At 38.9% G+C, this 23,449-nt stretch overlaps 1 protein-coding gene and 1 pseudogene across 1 annotated transcript; both read right to left on the bottom strand.

Annotated features, from left to right (window-relative positions):
- Positions 1 to 1,610: 1,610 nt before the first annotated feature.
- Positions 1,611 to 2,133, bottom strand: LOC109260709 (peptidyl-prolyl cis-trans isomerase FKBP1A-like; annotated as a pseudogene).
- Positions 2,134 to 5,007: 2,874 nt separating this feature from the next.
- Positions 5,008 to 22,227, bottom strand: BTNL2 (butyrophilin like 2). Its single transcript, XM_019439107.2, has 9 exons — positions 21,902 to 22,227; positions 18,230 to 18,313; positions 15,954 to 16,301; positions 14,017 to 14,298; positions 12,574 to 12,594; positions 8,882 to 9,229; positions 7,588 to 7,869; positions 6,797 to 6,892; positions 5,008 to 5,605 (listed from the first exon to the last, which is right to left on the bottom strand). The coding sequence occupies exons 2-9, from the start codon at positions 18,306 to 18,308 to the stop codon at positions 5,598 to 5,600; spliced, it is 1,464 nt and encodes a 487-aa protein (XP_019294652.1). The 5' UTR covers positions 18,309 to 18,313; positions 21,902 to 22,227; the 3' UTR covers positions 5,008 to 5,597.
- Between the last annotated feature and the right edge of the window lie 1,222 nt (positions 22,228 to 23,449).

Raw genomic sequence — 23,449 nt, 5'->3', positions numbered from 1 at the left:
TATTGGGATGCCTGAGTGGCTCCATCGGTTAAGCATCTGAATTTGGCTCAGGTCATGATCTCATGGTTTGTGGGTTTGATCCCTGTGTGGGGTTCTGTGCTGACAGCTTGGAGCCTGGAACCTGCTTCGGACTGTGTGTCTCCCTCTCTCTCTGCTCCTCCTCCGCTTGCACTCTGTCTCTAACTCTCAAAAATAAATAAAAATGTTAAAAAAATTTTAATAAAATGTTTATTTTGAGAGAGAGAGAGTGGGGGAGGGCCAAGGACAGATGGAGAGAGAACATCCCAAGCAGGTTCCATGTTATCAACACAGAGCCTGACACAGGGCTCAATCTCATGAAGCATGGTGACCTGAGCCAAAATCAAGAGTCAGACACTCAGCCAACTGGGCCACCCAGGTGTCCTTTCATTTTAAACTTTTGATTAAAGTTCTTACAATTGGGGAAGTAGAGCTTGGATAGCTATGAAATTACAAAAGTCCTTAATATCCATTAGAAAAACCACAGGATGGAAAAAAAAAAAATAGTAATGATAAGCCAGGCCACAAAGGTTTCAGAGGTCCCTCCTAGCCTGGACACAGATACCTGTAGTGTCCAGCAACTCAGTGAGAATGATCTGCCTATGGCCCAGCAATAGCGCTGCTAGGAATTTACCCAAGGGATACAGGAGTGCTGATGCATAGGGCCACATGTACCCCAATGTTTATAGCAGCACATTCAACAATAGCCAAGTTATGGAAAGAGCCTAAATGTCCATGAACTGATGAATGGATGAATGATGAATGAATGAAGAAGATGTGGTTTATATATACAATGGAATACTACTTGGCAATGAGAAAGAATGAAATCATGCCATTTGCAGCAACATGGATGGAACTGGAAGGTATTATGCTGAGTGAGATAAGTCAATCAGAGAAGGACAGATATCATATGTTTTCACTCATATGTGGATCTTGAGAAACTTAACAGAAGACCATGGGGGAAGGGAAGGGGAAAAAATTAATTACAAACAAACTGAGAGGGAGGGAGGCAAACCACAAGAGACTCTTGAATACAGATAACAAACTGAGAGTGGATGGGGGATGGGAGAGAGGGGACAATGGGTGATGGGCATTGAGGAGAGCACTTGTTGGGATGAGCACTGGGTGTTATATGTAAGCCAACTTGACAATAAATTATATTAAAAAAACCAAAACCAAACAAACAAAAAGGCAGAGGGTTTAACGGGAGACTGGCATGGTATATTGGAGGCAAGGATCTCCCACTCCCCACTTTAGTTTTAGGTAGGACTTTTAATTTGACCCAAGGACATGTCTCAACTTGGAGAGCGGGCCCTCAATAACACCTCAAATCTGCTATGACTTAGCAGTGCAGCAGCAAGAATGTTTACTATATGACAGATAAAAATTTCATCCAAAATAATAAAATAAAGATTCTTGCATTCTCCCCCACCCAACCCACACCAATTTCTATTCTAAAGTTAACCCATTACCTGTGCTGTTAATACTTGACTAGTACTTACATGGAAACTTAGATCCAAAAGACTGAAACTGAACCTTCACCCCAAAAGCAAAAACTAAATAAAATGAGTAACGACATTTATGGCATATAGTTTAGTTCAACACACTTAGGGGAAGAAAGGGAAAGAGCAAAGAGCTGGGTGCCAGAACATATTCAGTCAGGGTCATGTTTATACAGAGTGTTGTGGAATGTCAGAAAAAGCTCCATATGATTCACATGTGCTTCTGGAGGCACTGGATCCCTCCATGACACATCTAAGAATGGGGAGGAGGCCCTGTCATTCCTGTCATTCCAGTTTCAGAAGCTCCATGCAAAAGAGGACAGTAGCATTTGGTGGGATGATGCCTGGGTTCCCCGTGGCACCACACTGTAGATGTAGTCTAGGGAGACAATTTTACTCTCTGACCCACACTCACCTGGGCAATCCTTTCTTTCCAACCTCGGATCACCTCCTACATGCCTAGCATAAATGTAAAGGGATTGTTTCTATTCTGGGAAGAATACAATTTTTTTCCATCTTCAAGTATCACTGGGTAGTACACCACATACGTCTGACCATGCTTGGACAAGGTTCACCCACCTCCAGGGGAGATGGTCTCCTCCTGCACTCCCATGGCTGCAGCAGAGGCTGGGCAGACAGGCAGACCCACTGTGGGCCTGGGGGGCAGCTCCCTGGCTCTGAAATGTTGTTTTCATTGTTGTGGTGGTGTTGTTAAGTAAGCTCTAATGAAGTCAGGACTCTGAGATTAAGAGTCATATGCTTCACCACTGAGCCAGCCAGGCGCCCCTATTCCTCCACTCATTTTAATGGGTTTTGTCCTTCTAAGCTTAGATCTTAAAGAACATAGGCTACAGGTGGCAATGAAAGGAAATATTAAGGCTAATATTCTGCTGGGATCACAGTTGTAGAAATGTGATGGGTAGCATCCTCCATCATATCCTCATTTCTGCTATGAGTAAATCAACAAGCAATGAAGGATCTCCAAGTAGCCCATAGTTCCTGACAAAGTAGTGACCTTGAATTCACCATCTGACTCCATCAATTAATTATTTATTGCTGGACCACTCTGGCAATCCCATTCTGAATAGAGCCTAGAAAGGAATGATAAGACATTCAAAAAACAAAGAGACACTGTAGTAGAATAAAAAAAATATCTTAGGGCAGGAATCAGCCTTACTAATCACTTTATCTCTACAGCTGACCGCAGTGCATTATACAGATAAAATATCTTATAAATATCCTATTTATGAATCTATTCCTCTATTTCATAAATGCTTATTGATCAACTAATATATGTCACTTTTTGTGAGGACACACACACACACACACACACACACACACAATCACTGCCCTAATGGAACTTAAAGTCTCTGGTTTCCTCCAGTCCTCTCCTTTAAACTGAGATCCATCCAATCTGTACATCTCTTCTGAGAGTCCCCATGCTTTTCATGACTACGACCAGCTACCTATGCATCAGGAGTGTCAGGGAACAGGATCCTTGATGACCAATCCATCCATCAGCCACAGTGATGGCTCAATGATTGGGGTGTCTTAGTCAAGCCACCAATCATTCTCCTTCCCCATGATTTTCCCAAGTGGCATTGGAACTGAGAAAATAAATTAATCCCCAATTTGGTGAGCTAAAGAAAAGCAGGTTTCTTAATACATAGTGAAAGAATGTGACTGATAAAAAACACATTTTCTTGAGACCTTCCTAGGGAAAACCTATATGTTTATATATAGGGCTGGCACAAGTACATAAAACTAACAAGCAAAAAGACTGATCAGGAAGGAAGACAAAAAATAAATAAATAAATAAAGGGATAGTTAACTTTCAGACTTTATTAGACAAAATATTTTAAATTATATTAAATCAAAATAGAGTAACATTAAAAATATTTTAAGGCAAAACTAACATATCTACTAATAAGTTTGTCTTCAAAATATAGAGTATATCAGGGTATATTAATGTACCAAAAATGGTAAGTCATTGGCCAAACCCTACAGAATGTACAACACAAAAAGTGAACCCTGATGTGAACCCTACCTATGAACTGTAGTTGGAAATAATGCATCAATATCAATTCATCTGTTGTAACAAATGTACTACACCAGTGCAAGGTATTAATAGTAGAGGAAATTGTGAGGAAAGAGAGGAGGGATATGAGAATGCTCTGAATTTTCCACTCAATTTTGTAGTAAAACTAAAACAGCTCTTAAAAAAATAAAATTTTTTAACAGAAAAAAGGAATGAAGTACTGGTACATGCTACAACATGGATGAACCTTAAAAACACTATGCTAAGTAAAAAAAAAAAAAAAAAAGCCAGACACTAAAAAAAAAAATCCATATATTTTACAATTCCAATTATATGAAATATCTAGTATAGGCAAATTCATAGGGACAGAAAGCAGATTAGTGAGATTAGTGGTTTCCAAAGGCTGGGGAGAGGAGAATATGGATAGTGACTGCTTAATCGTTATAGAGTTTTCTTCTGGAACAATATTCTGGAACTGGATGCTGAAGATGGCTGCACAAAATTATGAAGGCATAAATACCACTGAATTGTATACTTTAAAATGGCTAAAAGAATAAGTTTTGTGCTATGTGTATTTCACAACTGAAAAATTTAAAACTAAGTAAAATAAATGTGTAAATACCAGTGGGAGAATAATACATAGTTTCAAACATAAATGTATGACTTAAAAAAAAAAAAAAAGAGAAAAAAATACTATGAGCCAAAAGAGGCTCTCCAGGATGCAACAAATGAATGATTTTCAAAGGACAGTGATTACTGTGATGGTGTCATCCTAAAAAGCAGCAGAGTGCCATTAGTAGGTATTCTTCATTGTCACTTAAGAAGACTTTAAGACTTTTTCCAAGTCTTCCCTTTTCCAGAGTCTTTCCTCTTCCACATGTAGCTTCTCTTCTTTAATTCACTATGACTTTAAACAAATTTTGCTATGTGTTGCATTTATCACTTATGTACATTTATCTTGGAATTATAAATTTTAATTGTGCACTTTTTTTACTCTAAAAATAAAACTGATACCTTCATATACATGACACAATGAATTTTTCTCTTTTTTTCCTTTTATTGTTAAATAATTGACATATATCACTATATAAGAGTAAGGTCCACGGCATGATGATTCATTTTGTATATATTGTGGAAATGTTTACCACACTAGGTTTAGTTAACATCTATCATCTCATATAGATACAATGAAAAGAAATTATTTTTTTTCTTGAACTAGAATTTCTTTTACTTAAATTTTTTTTATTTGAGGAAAGTTGACACACAATGTTACATTAATTTCAGGTTTACAACATAGTGATTCAACAAGTCTGTATATTATGCTATGCTCATCATATGTCACCATACAATACTATTGTAATATTATTGACTGTATTTCCTATGGTGTACCTTTAATTTTTGTACTTATTCATTCCATAACTGGAAGCCTATGTCTCCCACTCCCCTTCACCCATTTTGCTCATACCCCTACCCCTTCTCTATGGTAACCATCAGTTTGTTCTCTGTTTTCATAGATCTGATTCTGCTTTTTGTTTATTTATTCATTTGTTTTGCTTTTGGATTCCACACATAAATTAAATCATATGGCATTTGTCTTGGACTAGAATTTCTGAAACATTTTTTCACTCCAAGTTCTCTATTAACTTTTTGAAAAAGTCTGGAACAGGAATTCCACATTTCATATGATATTCAAGATTATATCTCAGTGATCATATTTTCTCTTTCCATTTAGCTGTATTTTCTCTTACTCTTTTCAACAGTATTTTTCATTTACTTGGCCCCACTTGGAAAATTGTCACCTTCGTAAAGAAACATATCAAATAATAATTCTTTGCATTTCCTCCTATAGGCCTAATTGCATTTCCCATTGGATTTTCTAAGAATCTTTGGTCATCACATATCAGGTTGTGATGAGTGGCAGGATATCAGACAGCTTGGGAGAGGATAGTTCTCTGAAGGATCAGTCTCCAGATCAGATTTGAAGCCAGACTGACATTAAAGCATCTTGATTTGGTAGCTTGACGATGGTGTGAAACCTTTCAAGCAGCTGGTAAAAGGAGAAGAGCTGGGACTTAGAATATAATCCTTGTTTCCAGAATCCAAGGTTGTTATTTCCCTTGGAGATGTTGCAAAATTTCATGGGTGCAGGAAAGATGTCAGGAGAACCCACATTAAAGGATCAAAGAATGAAAATGAAGAAGGAGTGTAGTTTCAGAGAAGAAAACTTGGGGAAAAGTGTAGATAGAGCACTTGTTGGTCATATTATAAAAGGAAAGGTATCCAGAGGCTCTTCAAGGTAGATTCTGACCCATCTTGGAGCCATGGAGAGGACGCCTGGAAGAAAGGTAATGGCCCCGTACTGGTTTCTATAGTGACTCATTGCCTGAACACATTCTCAGGTAACACAGGGATGACTCCCTTGCTACATTATCCTTGGCAACACCTGAGACCCATAATGTCTTGTCCCCAACCTCCACCTCACAGTATCACTTCCCTCACATGAGCCCCTCCTGGCTTGGCACATTGAGCAAGTTGTCAAATCTCCATAGGATGTATGGCTGCATGAGTGTTCAGGGGTCACATGCTTGTTCTCCTCAGAAAGTATCATTCTGGGTGAGCTCTATTTGGATCCAATGTCATGTTCATTATAGAGAAAGAAAATCCATTATGATAATAATCAATGTGGAGAGTATTTTAAAATATAAATTTCATTACATTAACATCCAAACAGGCAAACCAAAGTTACAGTGACATAAGAAATTTGAAGTGAAGAAACTTTATAGGGCACAAAAAACAATCTCTATGTCAACACATAAGGGCCCTTTATCCACAGAACAAGAACCACCAATAAGTGAGTCACCATATTTTTAAAGATCTTAGTGAAATGTTCATGCCAACAGAACCTCAGTCAAGTCTCAGCTATCAGTCTTGAAAGCATAGATGACTATGCTACTTTTTTCATCCTCTCCTTAACTAGATCACTTGGGAATGTTCATAGTGGGATCCAATTATTGTCTTTTAATTCTTTTGCTACTTTTATCACTGTAAACTCTGATATCAGTCAACACCAATCCTCCATTACATGAATGTAAAACCATGGACCTTATGTTTCATTAATTACTGAATGTTCACTGAAAGCCTCCCCTATGCGGTTGCTGAAAAGAGAGGCTAGGGAAAGTGCACAGCAAGGTTCCCATTACAAAGTATGCTCCATACCATTTCTATTTACCTGACTTACCTTTTTTATAGCTCTTCCTCATGACCAGGCCTACAGCTGCAGCAAGAAGCAATCCACAAATAAACACTGTCTTCCATGAAAAAGTCATCATGGACTCTAAAATGGAAAACCCATAAGCTCATTAAGTCATGAACCTGGGAAAATTCAAAGATTGTTCTTTTTATCTGAACAACTCCTGGGCTAGAAAGGAGGATGAGAAGTGGGTCTCTCAAGGAGATAGCTGGTCAGTTCCTCCCTGCTCTGCAGAAGCTGAGGAGAGACCCAAAGTTTATGCTAGCTTTATTGTTTGCTCCTGTCAGAAATACACACACACACACACACACACACACACACACACACACACACATTTCTCTCCCTTCTCTTTTCCAATTATATCACCATCGCTGGAGTAATGAGGATAACAAAAGGATAAAATTATTTAATCCACAGGCATGAAGATGATGTTAAGGAAAACTAGTTTCTAATTCTGAAGACAATCCACAATAAAGAAAAAAGAACACCAAGAGTGATATTGTTTTTACATCAGAAGAAAAGACTTTGTCCTTAGAGTAACAGTAGAGTCAATTCTTAAAAGTCAGTGTATACACAACAATATAACCTTAGGACTTTAGTCAAGGGATATCGATAGGATCTCCAGGTGTCCTGAAGACCAGTTTTGCAAGAGATAGTGGAGATTTTATCAGAGAGAATAAAATAAAAATTAAAATATGGTAGAGCAATAAAATAAGTAAGTCTGCATTTGTCTTCATATTTATTTTCCACAGCTGAGAGGAACACATGGAGTCACCAACCTGAGAGAGAAAAAGTTGCCATTTTCTCCTCACCAAGAAGGGGGTTGCTAATGGAGCAGGTTACATTCACAATAAAGCTGTTTGTGACCAATAGAGATGTCTTCACATGGAAAAGCCCATGACTTCCTTGAGTCAGAACCTCTGAAAATGATGGTATTATCTTTGCTTCCATGTCCTTCCACTGCACATGGGGCTGTGGGAACCACCCTTCTGAACTGCACATCAACTCTATTTCTCCATCCTTCTGTCCTATTATGGTAATCAGAGGGGAAGAACCTAGACCTGGGGAATAAAGATCAAGGAACAAAACCTCAAGTATCTGCCAAGTGGTTATATGGGCAGTAACTTCACTGAGAGGAAAGAGCTTGGCAAGTCAAAGGTTTGGGAAGAGAATAAAGCTTATAGTGGAATTATATTCCACTGAGAGATGACATTGGCTGGAGTGGTTTATTGTTTTGTTTTTTATTTTTTGTCTTCCTAAATTCAATCCTCAGTGAGAGTCAGAGGAACAATAAATTTTAAATCCAATCTTTTCTGTATCTGTGAACAAAATAAGTTTGACCATGACACAAATCTCATGGACAGCATAAAAGAAAATGATTAAGAGAATATTCTTAAAGATCAAGATTTTAGAAATATGTGTGTCCAGTGGCAGAAAATGATGGAGTCCATTTAACTTCCCAACGTGTGCCCCTATGGATGTGTCATGAATATGTTTATGAACGGAGACACAAAATCAATGAGAGAAACAAATCAATTATCTAAGATGTTGACCTGTGTCTTCAATGGCATTTGCTAACCTTGAAAAATCAATTCTAACTCACAATATAAGCAGTGGGAAATTATCATTCAGGGAGTGATTTTGTCTTTCCTCTTCCATCCTGCCAATTCTGTTGATACTTATTATTTTAACTGATATGTGGATCTAGTTTAATCTTCGCACAGTTATACTTCCTAGTAACTACACATTTTCCAGAATTTTAATAACACTCTGTGAAATAATTAGTTTTGTGTAAAGTTATGGAGTAAAATTCTCCAATTTTAGTAAACATGTGGTCATTTTATGGAGATCCTGGTAAGTGCACAGATTTTATACCCAGAGAATTAAATCTGGTTCATTTGAGTTTGTGAACTTATAAGTATGTACTACAGTTCCTGTGCATCAGAGTGTTCAATATAAATTTGACAAATGAATGGTCATTCAGAAAATTTCAGGTACCAGGGAAATTTCCAGGAACTAGCATGTTAAAGCAGTAGGAACGGAGGTTGAAACCAAAACATCTGGAATCCTTACCTACTATCTTCAGATCCAAACTGGCCTCCTGGTAGACACCATCTTTTTCAAAACGGCACCGGTACTGCCCATTATCTGACGTTGTGGCGTTGTGTATCTGCAGGGTCAGTCTCCCCTCATTGATGGCATCACTCACCAAGGTTGTTCTCCCTCTATATTCTGTCATCTGCTCTTCAGTCACATGTTCCCCATCCACATACACATAAACAGCAGGATAATGGTGTGATTGGAGCCACCTCACCTCCATGCTTTGTGCATTAGTCTTGGGGGACAGACAACAGGTTAATTGTATGTCTTCTCCCACTCTGACAAGGATGGGCTGGGAAGGTCCAATCACTTTTAAGGAAGCTATGAAATACAGCAGACAAAACACAATGAAAGAAACAAAATGAAACAAATAGTGCCATCAGTAAGAACATCTCCAGTGGTGTTTAGAACCCATGGGCATCCCAAGGAAGCTGTGAGCCACAAGGTCATCCTTTAGAGAGGGGGAAGTTTGGTGGAATCAGGATAGAGGCTGTCCCTGTCCAAGGTAGAACCATCCCATGATGTGTGTCAGTCTGAAAAAAAAAAGAACTACTAATGGAACCCACACCTGCCCTTACTTATAATTTTATTCAGATTACACCCCAATAAAATAATTTTGCAATTAATACTTCTAGAATAAAATTAGTATTTTATAACTTCACATCTATATGACCTCTTTAAACTACTCAATCTGTGTATGCCTCAGTTTCTTAAACTGTAAAATAAGTATATCACTATCAAAATAATAAGATTGTTCTGGAGTTATACACAAAAATCTATATAAACCTCTTGGATGATCAAACAATGTGAGTGGAGACATGCAGACCGTGAGACTCAAGGGCACTGTAACCATTCTTTCTGGCTTGATAATGAGAAGGGATAAGAAGGAGTGTCAGGTGGATTTTTAGTAATGAAATATCAAGAAACCTTCCCCTGGTTTGCTTTTTATAACACCTTATAAGGTGTTATATTTTAGTTCCCTGAGGTCCCACATATGTGGAGTTCTAAACACACATCAGGTTCAATGTCATCAGAATATTTTGAGAAGCATTATAAGATCAAGAATTGGGGAGGTTGTTAAAATACAAAACATAAAACAACAACAAATACACAAAAGAGTCCTAATCCTCCCATTGTGAAAATGGGAGATATTCTCTGGTGGCTTTCCTGGACCCAAGCTATGTTACACTTCCAGTTCATCAGGCTCTGACCATGCCAGTTTTGCTTTGTTCTAAATTGAGAGTCAACCTTTTCTATCAAGTGGTAAAAATGTTTTCACATAGGTTGTGATCATTTATAATAGAAACACAGGCATAAATTCATATATTGTCTGGATGGGAGTTGATGGCAAAAATGTCCTCACTATGTAATTAGCCAAAATCTGCCAGGTACTTCTTTAGAAAGGAAACTTTCTGTCAACACAATCCTAATTTTCAGATTATTCCTTTCTATTCTAGCTAAAATTTGACTCCCAGTTATTTCCAGCATTTTGTTTGCTTTATCCTTCAATTTTACCTAAAATAATATTATCTCCATTGCATATATATCTTTTAAAATCTTAAGGGAAAAGTAGGAGTCAGAAAAAATGAACTAGGGATTAGTCTGCTGCTCTTTCTCTATCCATGTATTTTACAGTAAATTGCTTAATAAAACAGACGATTTCCTTATCTCTATTACCCGTATGAGTAGGTGTATCATACATATATGAAACTCCTGTTTTTCCAATATCCAAGTAAAAAATAAAGTTTAAAGTGCAGGAAAAAAATCATGTAGTGCAATCTGTTAATAATTGATATTCTACTAGAATACAAGTTCCTTGTGAGAAGCTCTGCATAATTCCCTTTCTCTATATAGTTTTGTCCATATCCTTCCACACAATTTGTGATGACATATGTTGTTTTGTTTTATTTGGTGGTATTGTATGTACGTTACTGAAATGCCCTCTGGATATTCACTGAAAATTAAATATTCTCTGGAGAGTGCAGTTTACTGCATAATACACCAATTCCTTAAAAACTGATAATCCCATCATATGTCATGTAATCCTCTTTCAATCAGCATATTCAATTAAGTGAACTATATATAGATATAGATATAGATATTATATAATATTAAGTTAATTGTATCATATCATATCCAGACTCTTAGGGCCTGACACTACATTAGAGATTAAATTCAACACGTTCATTCTGAAGATGAGGAAAATAGAGACCAATGATGATCACCAACCCTCAAAGCTCCTGAAGGTGCAGCCCTGTAATCCCCACCTGACAGGAAGCCAGGGGAGCTCCATATTTTCATCATGTTTTACTGTGGTCCCAGAAGGTCAGCACAACTAGGAACAGCACAACATCAGATTGCATTTTGTGTGCTGGGTCTGCAATGGACATGTCAAATAGATTCAGATAACTTGGAGGAGTGACTCTTTACCTAAAGTCTTCCTGGGGGACAGAGAAGGACATATGTCAGTCTGCCCCAAACACTGGCTTGACTTTCTGATCTGTAACTAACAAGTTTTGTTGGTTAAGGTTTCTGACTGCTCATAAGCAGATACCACCCAGGCAGAAAGGGATCTAACTTAGAAGGTAAGACTCACAGGGGTGAAGTTCTCCTCAGATTGTGGCATTACCTTTGACCTTCCCAAGGCCCTTCCCTTTATCTTTATGGCTCCTAGGGTCGAAAGTGTCACACTAGACTCTGGCAGAGATTGAGGTGTGTTTGCCACCATGATTTTCCTCAAAAATTCCTACATGGACTGAAAAGTATGCTTAAGCTCATCTAATGTGCACGTAGGCACACACACACACACACACACACACACACACACATTCCTGTAACTGGTGATTTGAGAGAGAGCAGGATATTGATGGAAAAAATAAGTGATACATATGCATCTGGGCAGGGAGCAGGCTGGTTATCATGGTTTGGGAGAAGACATCACAGAAAGGAAGAAGATGGTAGGAAGTAAAGGAAAAACTGAAAGAGACTCAAATATCAGTTGGTTACTTTTTAAACCATTTATCTTTATCTTAAGTACAGTAAAATAATAATACTGCAGTCCAACTACTAAGTAAAAAAAAGAAACAGAAAAACAGGAAATGATTGATTGACCCAGCACATTGTTCCAGCCTGATCTGGGAAAGTAATGGCTCCCATCCAATAGTGATGAGGCTCCCATCCACTGGGGTGAGGAGAAGGTGCAGAAACCATAGCAGGCCAGAGGGTTAAGGTGATGGGTAGTGACTTCCAGTTACCATGACACTGCCCCTTCACACTAAAATATTTTAAAAGGACCTCCAGAGCCCCACCACCTGTCCTATACCATTCCTTAGACACAATGGCACCACCCTTTCCTCCAGTCAAATAGAGCCGAGATTATGTTTGTGCCCCTTACGGGTGTCTATCTGAAGCTCACTGGGGTCCCTGTGAACACTTAAAGTCAAAGGTTACACTGTGCAATGGTGCCTGAAGGAGGCTGTGGAGGCCTGCATTTGGCTAGTCACCTTTGGTAGTAACTGAACTTGATACTTGGTAAAGTCGTGCCTCAGTTTCTCATCTGGATCACGAGCTGTCATGGTAGCTCCTGCTGGCTTTGTCCAGGGATTACCACTTTCCTTTGGGGAGGCAAAGTCTTTTCTACATTTGTGCATCCAATGTCTACTTACCTAGCTCATTCTGGAGTTTCTCTGTAAAAAGAATGAAAATAATATATTAAAGAATTTGATCTAAGGAAAGGAGAGAAACTATTAAAAGAAAAGAAAAAAAGAAAAGAAAAGGAAAAGAAAAGAAAAGAAAAAAGTTCTACTTTGAATTGAAAAGCTGAATTTATAAAAAAGAAATTAAATGCAGAAAAATATTCTTTCCCATAGATCATTTTGTGATCCAGCTGTGTTTCCTTTTTTTTTGCACACACAAAAAATTGTTTGTTTTTCCTGATATTTAACATATTGAAATTTAATATCTTATAAAAATAATACATATTCTTCTTATAAGTGCATGGAAAGTATAAAAATATATGGGCATACACAATTATTACCTCAAATTCCAAACCGACAGATTAAACATATATATAAAGCATTTATATATATAAAGCATGTAATATATATATTCAGCTCCTTTTAACATTCACATGTGGGGGCCCCTGGGTGGCTCAGTCAGTTAAGGGGCTGACTTCAGCTCAGGTTATGATCTCACAGTTTGTGGGTTCGAGGCCTACGTCAGGCTCTGTGCTGACAGCTCAGAGCCTGGAGCCTGCTTTGGATTCTGTGTCTCCCTCTCTCTCTGCCCCTCCCCTGCTCACACTCTGTCTCTCATTCTCAAAAATAAATAAACATTTTAAAAAAGACAAAAAAAATTCACATGTAATGTTTACTTTAAATTCTTTCACATATCCATTTATATGAGTAATAATAACTATATCCTAATATCTAAATATAAGAAAGTGTCCCAAAGTCTTAGTGCTGTTTTAAGTTATTTAAAAGCCATTATTCTTCACATGATTGTAAATGTTTATAGATAGATAGATACGTAAGTAGGTAGATAGGTATAATCTTCATCATTAATAGTCCATCATGAGGATTTTTCAACCATTAAAATCATTTGAAAATATCATTTTGCATCAATACTATAATTTATAATAACATAAGACACAACACTCCACTGTTGTATTGTGCCTTTTTTGCTGTTTTTGTTGCTATTTATAAATAAGGTTATAGATAAGATGCTATTATGTAAATAGTTGTCTCCATCTCTGATAATCATCACATGATAGGTTTCCAGAAGTAATTGGCACAATGTGGCATAGGAAAACATTTTAATTGAAAGAACATAGTTTTATTTTCTTTGTCATGTGATGCATACTTGTGAGTAAAGAAAATTAATTCAAAAAGAAAAGGTAGAACTTGAAAATAACTGGAATATCATTCACAATAGCTATTCAATCAAAGTATTCAATCAAAATTCCAACCATTAGTAGTTTATACCTTTTAATACATATTATTAAATTTTAGATATTTTCCTTGATAAAAAGAATATTCAGTGCTAAGGAACAGTCCCTTGAACCTTTCTTGTTAATCTGAGCACATTAGTCCTAGAGGCAGAGCTCTGACCTGGAATGGAGATGACTGAGCTCTTCTCCTCATTGAGGATAGGGTTGTGGATGAAGCAGGACACGGTCTCCAAAGAGGCATTCCTCACCACAAGAGTGGCTTCCACATAGAACAGGCCGTTCTCATCTTGGATGGAATGCTCAGAGACAGACAGCAACTTCTTTCCTGTGGCATCTTCCCAATAGACCTGGGGCTCTGGGAACCAGCCTTTTGCAGTGCACACAAGCTGGACTCCACTTTCTATAGGTCCCTCCATGTGGATGTAAGGGGAAGATCCCACACCTGTGGAAGGAAGACACAGCCCTGAGGCCTGGAACCCAGGGAGGCACAAATCATAGAAACTGAGATCCCAGTGACATGGCTTATAGGGAGGGGGCAAGAGTTCATAGGTCTGGGGAGCAAGAAGTAGCCCAAAATCTTCTTCGCATTCAAACTGGAGTTCATATTCACTTTGTTCTCCAGTCTGGATGTATAAACTTTAGCATACGTATTTTTCTTCAGATCCAGACAGGAGGAGAATAGAGAAAGGGACATAACGACATTTTGCTTATGTCACTAGTACTGCCAGCAAAGAGGTGTTATAATTTATTCATTGAGCTTCCCAATGCCACAAACTCTGTCCGACATTTTAGATGATACCTTGACTCTGATTAATTAGAATGTTTAATATAAAGCCAGAAATAATCTACATGGGGACTATTCTTCACATTCTTTCTGTTGGTGATTGTGACCTTGGGGAGCAAGTAGATAACCTGCACATGTAGAATGGAATGCCCCATGAGGAGCTCTTGTTTCTAAATCTTCCTTCCAGTAAATGGGAAAATGTTTTTGAGAAATCCCAGTTATATGTAATCATGAAATTCTTTCTTTATCCAACATCACTCTCAAACCCAAACAAAGGGGTCCCCATAGATGATAATTCTGACTCTATCACTTGCTAGGGGAAAGAGACTCACTCCCTTCACCTAGAGCCCTAGGAAATGTGTGGCTTATTTTCAAAGGTTCCTGATAGTGAACAGCTGCCTCCCTCTCTTCACATCTCAGAAATACATATGCTCTTTCATCCATCTTCAATCACCTAGAACATAAAAATAATGATCGTAGTTGTAGGTATTAAGAAAAAACAGTGTTAGGGAACATTTTTAGTGTGAGTCAGAGATGGTAACATCTCCAGAGAACTATTTCCCTGAGAAGATAAGTGGATTTGCCTGATTTTCTCATTAGCATATGAGGGAGTTAATCCTGTCAGGGAACCAAATGATTATTTACTTTTCAGATGCGTGTTTTTTTCCCTAGCACAAATCGTTTGGTCAATCATCCCCTTTTTCTCAACTGTTTCTCACTTTGCTAATACAAGAGCATCACAGTGGGTATGTCCAAATGCATCTGGAAGTCCTCAATTCATTGAACACTAATATTTGGTAGTCTCCATAAAAGCACAAAGTTCTTAACCACTTTGTTCTCAGCACTAGTTTTCTAACTGGGGGGCATTCCACAATGAAACACAATTTTCACATTTAATTTACTGCATATTGGAGGTCGGGTAGAGAACAACCCATTCCATTGAGATATGACTGCTGGGCAATCAGCTAGACTTACTCACTCAGTGATTGACTTACCCTAACACATTGGCCTGATATACCACAAATCTGTGGCTCAGAAAAAACTGTTAATGACCGGATGTCACAGATTGCCATTCCATTGTCAAGAATAGTCAAAACCGTGTAAGTTAAATTTGAGAAGACTGCTTTAGGTGAGCTTGCTTTGAAGACTTCAGAACTATCTGCCTTCAAATGAAGGCATTCCTCTTCAAATGAAGAGGACTGGGCATTAGGAATTGCCTTGATGATTAGAAGGTAATTCTTCAACTGGCAATAAGCTTACCACAAGTTAATAAAGCTCTCCTTCCAAGACTCTGTCTTTTCCAAGATATTCACCTGCTACTTCAAGCAACAAGCTTGTTTCTTCATAATAGTTCTTCTCTTGGAAGCAGCACCAGTATTGCCCATTATCAGATGGTCGAATGTTGTTTATCTTCAGAGTCACACTTCCCTCAGGAACATCATCCTTTATCCACTCTACCCTTTCTCTATACTCCTCCATTTGCATTTCGGTCACATCAGCTCCATCCCACTGTGCAAACACAACTGCGTTGGGATCTGAGCGGTACCATGTCATCTTTGTGGGCATCACGGCCCTCTTGGGAAGGATTTGACAGGTGAGTAGAGCATCTTCCCCAATCCTAGCCAGTATAGGATGTGCAGGACCAATCACTCTCCAGCTATCTACAAAACAGAGTGAAAAAGAGAAATTGGGAAATGTCAGTTGGAAGATTAATATGCTTGCTTTGGGATGTCCAACCTATCAAAATGGAGGCACCTGGAGAAGGAAGGGTTTTATTTTCAGTGTTTTAAAGAAATCTGGCATGATATTTGCACATTTTGCTGTTAAAAAGACAATTTTGTGTATTGAGGAGAACATGCAGTTGAAAAAAATTGAGTGTCAGTACTATATCTGTCACCAGCTGTGTGATTTTGGGGGCAAAGCCACTATATCCAGTGAGATTTGAGATTTGGAATCTCAAGTTCTTCTCCTTTAAGATACTAAAGCTACAATTTCTGGGTTGTTTTTATTCTCAAATAAGTTAATGTATAAATTGATTTTTCACATTGGGAACATTGTCAGTGATTTATTTTAGATTTTATAGTAATTTATTTTATAGTTAGTGATTTTACTCTATACTGTTAGTGACTGCTTTCATAATCATTTTTCCTAAAATTTAGGTAATAAATTCATTCATTAGATTTTTCAGCTTTTCAGGATTGCTCTGGTCCTAGGTAAGGAACTGGGATTATTTTTTAACTTTAAACAATTTTTGGTCTGGAGTAGGCAAGATTCCAGTTACTGGAGCTATGTATGTACAATTCAGTTTTTTCAAGGGCATTTTGTGGTAGAGTAAGGGCAGTGTTTTGTCTAGAGAGTCTGAGCCTTTTAATCAAATTTTGAGTCATGCTTGACCTCTTTGTTGTTATCTACAAATTGAAGAGATATTTAATAATTCTATTTGTTGTTAAGTTTAATAATCTCATAAGTCATGTTATTATATTCTTTCTTATCCTAAAATGCTCTGGGGCCATTTTCACTTTCTCTGCCACATCCAATCATCTTAAAAAGGAACTTCAACTTCCTCACTTGCTGATCAATATCACGTCAAAAATCACTATAGAACTGAATGGAGATGTGCTTGTGTTCTTCATTTATGGAATCCAAATATGAAGCTAGATCTGAACTCATTCCATCTAGTTGACATCTTTTACAGGTTAAGAAATTGCATTACACAGAGGGCAGAGCATCCCCACGTCACATCACATAATTTCTGGCAGCAATCAGTCTGGTGCCTGTGCCTTCTGGTGCCCTGTCTAATATGTTTTCCACTTCTGCATGCTGCATTTTCCTTGGGCCTCTGACATTTCCCTCTGACACCTAATTTTCATAATCTTTTTTATTTTTTTATTATTTTTTTTATGTTTATTTTATTTTTGAGACAGGGAGAGACAGAGCATGAACAGGGGAGGGTCAGAGAAAGAGGGAGACACAGAATCCAAAGCAGGCTCCAGGCTCTGAGCTGTCAGCACAGAGCCCGATTCGGGGCTCGAACTCACGGACCGCAAGATCGTGACCTGAGCTGAAGTCGGATGCTTAACCGACTGAGCCACCCAGGTGCCCCCATAATCTTTTTTAAAGATACAATTCAGCTACTGAGATTTCAAAATCCATTTCTTGGAAATCTCTTCTATTTCTTGTTTCCAAGTATTTTCATGCTGTTTAATTTATGCTAAGAAGCAGTCGATTGTCTTGTCTCCAAAGTGCTGTCTTGCATGGAAGCAGGAAGGTGGATGAATATCTTAATGCGTTCCTGGTAGTATTTTATGTGAAGCCTCATTTAATCCTAAAGTCTGTCCTAGCCTATAAGACACAGATATACTGTTATTCTTATCATAGAGACAAGGAAACTAAGGGAGAAGGTACTCAAGTAACTTCCCAAAGATAGCACAGCTGGAAGTTGAGGACCCTTTTTGGAACATAGATGCTTTGGTTCCTGGATCCCCAGTCCTAATATTGTCCTAGCCCTTTTGACTTGGAACTCTGCATGTTGACTGTATCGCTGGGACATTTGGGCATACAGTAAAAGGAACAAGGGCATTCATCGTACCTGGCTGCCTCATGGTGAACAGTACGAAGAAGAAAGAGGCAACCACACCAGATAGACTGTATCCTGGAAAATCCACCATTCTCCCTGGAGCAAACACAGGAGAAAAATATGAGTACACTGTCATGGAGCAAACTCACTCTGTGGGTTCCAATAATTACACAGTCACAACAAGGAATCAACATCAACTCCTCCACAATCAAACAAGGAAACGGACTTGACACCATTTCTCTGCAGTTACCGTTCATTTCTGACCCCTTACGTCAGGTGAGGTACTTCAATCAATTTTTTAGGCCTGAGGGAAGATTTCTGATTGAAATGAAAAGCCCTCCTGAGCTAAAGGGACAATAATATTTCCATGTTTTAAAAAAATCTCCTAAGGTCCATTTATTCTGAGCACGTAGAAAATTTTTTTTAATTTTAATTTTAATTTTTTAAAATTTACATACAAATTAGTTAGCATATAGTGAAGCAATGATTTCAGGAGTAGATTCCTTAATGCCCCTTACCCATTTAGTCCATCTGCCCTCCCACCACCCCTCCAGCAACCCTCAGTTTCTTCTCCATATTTATGAGTCTTTTATGTTTTGTCCCCCTCCCTGTTTTTATATTATTTTTGTTTCCCTTCCCTTATGTTCACCTGTTTTGTCTCTTAAAGTCCTCATATGAGTGAAGTTATATGATTTTTGTCTTTCTGTGACTAATTTCACTTAGCATAATACCCTCCAGTTCCATCCACGTAGTTGCAAATGGCAAGATTTCATTCTTTTTGATTGCCAAGTAATACTCCACTGTATATATATATATATACCACATCTTCTTTATCCATTCATCCATCGATGGACATTTGGGCTCCGCATCCTCACTCTGCAGCCAGGAAGCCATTGCTAGTGCCTTGGGAGAACCCAGGGGCAGGACACGCTTTGGAAAATGAAGGACAGAGTGGTGGAAATAGGGCTACAGAAGGAGACCGCCAAGGAAACCACCCTAAATGGCCTTTCAGTGTCATCTTGAAATACACAGGAATAAGTATAAGAAATAGCGCAACTGCAGAGGTTGGCGAACCCAACATGCCCATTGTACCAGCATTATAAAAATACTTCCACCAACTAAAAAGCTTTAAAATTACTAGGACAAAAATAGAAGGCTAGCTTTAGTTCTGAAAACTGAAAAATTCAGAGTGAAAGCAGCATAAGACTCATTCCATCTGACACATCAAATATCTTATTGCTTCACACCAAACTGGAAGAACCTGCTTAGGAGTGACAATAAACTAGTTATTGCTTCTCTTTCCCCAGAAACTAATGCCAGTTACGATTCTACAGGGCAGGGAAAGCAACATTCACTCAAATAGAGATTATAAACCAAGTGTTTCCGGAGATGATTTATACTTTATTATGACTGTTCGTTGTTTAAAATGATGCACACTTTCATCTAAAACATCTTTAGGGAGGGGGTGCCTGGCTGGCTCAGTCAGTAAAGTGTCAGACTCTGGCCCAGAACATGCTCTTCGGGCTTGTGACTTCAAGCCCCGCTGTGGGCTCTGTGCTGACAACTCAGAGCCTGGAGCCTGCTTCAAATTCTGTGTCTCTGTCTCTCTCTTTCTCTCTTTCTCTCTCTCTGCCCCTCCCCTGATCGCACTCTGTCTCTATCTCTCTCAAAAAGAAATAAACATTAAAAAAATGTAAATACCTTTGGGGAAACTGATACAAGCCTAGTCACAACATGAAGATCTAAAAGAGCTCTCAAGTATCAATATGAAAATGGGGCCAGGTGTTAGAAGACTGCATAGACCATCTGTTGCTCGCTGCTTGAAACATTATCAGTCACTTCCCCTCCGAATGAAGGAGATTGCCGATGCCCCCTCTTGTGAAAAGCAGATACATTTTGTTTTGCCAAGAAAGAGCAAATGAAGCCTGTCAAGTTCATGCTAAGCACCATGGCTCAGTCATGTGAACTAAGAAGGACCCGCACTTGCTACAAATCAGTTTATAGATTTGTGTTCCTTTAGGCCTTTCACGTTAAAGCAGGGGGGAAACCTACAAATGCAACTAGAAAAAAACTGCCCAAATTAATGAAGCTTTCAAAAAAATTTTAACGTTTATTTATTTTTGAGAGAGAGGGAAAGACAGACCGTGAGTGGGGGAGGGGTAGAGAGAGAGGGAGACACAGAATCCCCAGCAGGCTCCAGACTCCCAGCTGTCAGCACAGAGCCCAACGCAGGTCTGGAAATCACGAACCATGAGATCCTGACCGGAGCTGAAGTCAGATGCTTAACTGACTGAGACACCCTGATGCCCCTGAGACTTTTGAAGAGAATGGTGAAAATGTGTCTTAACCTTCACTGGTGCTCAGAGAGAAATTCATGAGCGAGTATAAATGGAGAGAATGACTGCCTTAGGCCAGGGTTCTGAATGGGAAAGGTAACAATCTTGCCCTTAGAGAGTCTTTGGCAATGTCTGCAGAAATTTTTGGTGGTCACAACTGGGGGAAGGGGGCACCCGATGAGCTGCTAAACATCATACAATTCACAGGAAAGAATTATCCAACTTAAAATGTCAACAGTGCCGAGGGAAAACACTGTCATGGACCATCTGCTGTCAGTGTGCGGAAAATCTCTGGCAGATTTTTTGTATATAAATACATGGACTTACATTGCAAACTTTAAATGAAAACATTTTTATTACAAGGTTTTTTACATCTCAATTTTACCATTTGAACATAGGCCAGGAACCTTATGAAATTGCCATTGCTACTAAATATGGTAAACTTTGGTATTCCCAAGAGATGTGGTCTAATTTGTGTATGTATCATCGAATTCTTAAAAGCCTATGTTTCATTTAATTTTCTGGATAAAGTATAAGTATTAAGCTGCAATGATAAATGAGTGGTAAGTGGCAGTTTGTGTTGACGAATTTGGTGAGTAACAAGTCCGAATTCTGAGACCTATGTGTGCACTGTTAAAATTCACACCAAAGAAAATGACAAATTACTATATATTTGGGTCATTAGAGGTTTTTTTTTTGTTTTGGTTTGGTTTTTTCAGTAAAAGACATCAAATGTTAAATTCGCAAAATGCCAAGTAATTACAGTAATTAACTAGTGAGAATAAATTTATTCAGCCCACAAAGTTTGAAGTTTATATATCTATATAAGTTTTAAAAATAGATATAACTGATGATATGTTACACATTTTTATAGAGGGAAAGCAAGGTAAAATAAGAATTCTAGGAGACAAAGTGACTTTGTGTTTACTTCTATGACCTTGAGAATCTCACTCTATTTTCTTGAACTTCTCCATTCTCTCATCTCTGATGGAGATACTCATTCCTAACATTTGTTCAGCTGTATCATCGCCACGACAGACAAGTGAGGCCCAGAGACACAAGCACAACATCACGCACAAGTTAATAACGTGATCCTGCTGTTCTGAGTTTAATCTAGTGCCCTCACCCGGCCTGCAGCACAGCAGTACTATAAGGATCACATAAACTACAGTAGGACTTTGAAAAGCACGGAGTTGGGTATGAGTGTCAGATGCAAGTGAAAGGTATTAGGGCAAGCGGCAGAATTTCGCTGTGGGCGCTGACTGTCCACATATCCCATTTCCTCATCTTAGTCGACTTCCCCAACTTCCCCTGGCCATCCCGGCCAGGGACGCAGCAAGCCACTCACGTGTCTCTTTTCTCCTTCAGGGTGAGGCTGGGGGCTGCTGGGTCTTCTCAGTTGGTCTCAGGTGTACCCTTCATCCACGTGCAGGTGTCCAAAGGCAGGTCAGGGTCCTGGGGTGCTGACCGAGGGAGAACTGAGGGACAGCCAGACGGCATGGAGGTGGCCCCAGGTACCCCTGGCTTAGGGTGAAGGGGGATTTGTGCCACTTCACCCAAGCTCAAGGGACAGCCGGGTCCTGGAGGCCCACCCTGAAAATGGATTGCAATCAGAATAGCATTTTCACCTCCTACCAGCTGAAATCCCCGGAAAAGTGAAACTCAGACGAGTGGACTTTGACTGGGTTTAGTTGCAGCCAAAACTGTGACATTAGCACTCCACCAACCCCTGAAAGCCATGGCACTACTACTGGGCCCCATTTGACACACTAAGTGTGCGCTGTCTCTGGCAGGTCCTCACACAGCCCCTGGCACTGGTGGTCTGTCCTCACCCTTCCTTCCACCTCCCGTATATCAGGGGTCTCCCTCCCCCCCCCCCCCCCCCACTTAGTGTCAGGTTTGCACCTGAATGCAGTTTGCTAGGGCTTAGAGTTAGAAGAAAGACTGAATAGCAAATGTCCCATCCTTCCTTTTCCTGGGGAGAAAACAGAGGCCAGAAAGGGATTACCCTCCCCAGCTTCACAGCACCCAGCCAAGGTCTCATATGTGCAAGTTTACTGCTCTTTTCATCTTGGCTCTTTGTCCCTTTTTGCTGAGTCAGATATTGACTCTCAGATACTAAGGAAATTTAATAAGCTTCTCAACCAAATGCTTGGACACAAAAATTATAACAATAAAGGCCAGAAGCACATTTTTTTTTGGGGGGGGGGTGTGTATTCTTGTTTAGGTTAGATTTTCCTTTAAATTCTCCTAAGTCAGTTTTTTAATCAAAGTACAAGTCCCCCTGGGGTTCTGCAGAGACATTCTCAGGGATTCAGGAATTCTCCAGAATAATTTAAAATTTAATTTTAGATGTTCATTTCAGTATAAAATATAAGCATTTCTGATATTATGATATAACAAGATTTGAGCTGATTTTTTTTTTCCTGAAGTGTCTTCTCCTCCCTGTTATCATAAGCCCATATTTTGGCACCTAACTTGATGCTGTTATCTCTAATATAAGATTTTTTCTCCTTCATCCTTCAGTGTAGATGAAGAGTCTTTCCACTGTGGAGAATGAGAGCTTCAAAGAAGAGAGAAAAATAATTAAACATTGCCAAGCATCTCTTTACTCTTTCTATGTATCTGTTAGGTAAATGTGGCAAGTGCCCCACTTTACCTCTGGTTCCCAGAATGGCTGCTGTGCCACAGACTTCCCTCTCCCAAAATAACACAGAAGCAGCAAAGGAAAGTCACCCAAGGTAAGAAGAGGTAGGCCTTGTAAGGCTCAAATATTGGAAGGAATTTTGCTACCTAAAATGCTGGCGTGGAATGATATAGCAAGAGGAGAGTGATGTTGTGAAAAGAATAGTCATCATCAAGGCATATAGTGGGAGTCAATGGTGGAAATTTGAGG

This window comes from Panthera pardus, unplaced genomic scaffold, assembly GCF_024362965.1.
Source record: "Panthera pardus isolate Hobbes unplaced genomic scaffold, ASM2436296v1 HiC_scaffold_17, whole genome shotgun sequence".
Classification (NCBI taxonomy): domain Eukaryota; kingdom Metazoa; phylum Chordata; class Mammalia; order Carnivora; family Felidae; genus Panthera; species Panthera pardus.
This window is presented reverse-complemented; position numbering and strand designations above follow the sequence as displayed.

What these genes read in the sequence shown, in the direction of transcription:
- BTNL2 (XM_019439107.2), bottom strand. Translation starts at nt 18,308, where the DNA reads ATGGTGGATTTTCCAGGATACAGTCTATCTGGTGTGGTTGCCTCTTTC. An exon ending in CTTGTTGCTTGAAGTAGCAG is followed by an intron (nt 14,299 to 15,953) that starts GTGAATATCTTG and finishes TTCCTTCCACAG; the next exon opens with GTGTGGGATCTTCCCCTTAC. An exon ending in TTTGGATCTGAAGATAGTAG is followed by an intron (nt 7,870 to 8,881) that starts GTAAGGATTCCA and finishes TTTATTCCCCAG; the next exon opens with GTCTAGGTTCTTCCCCTCTG.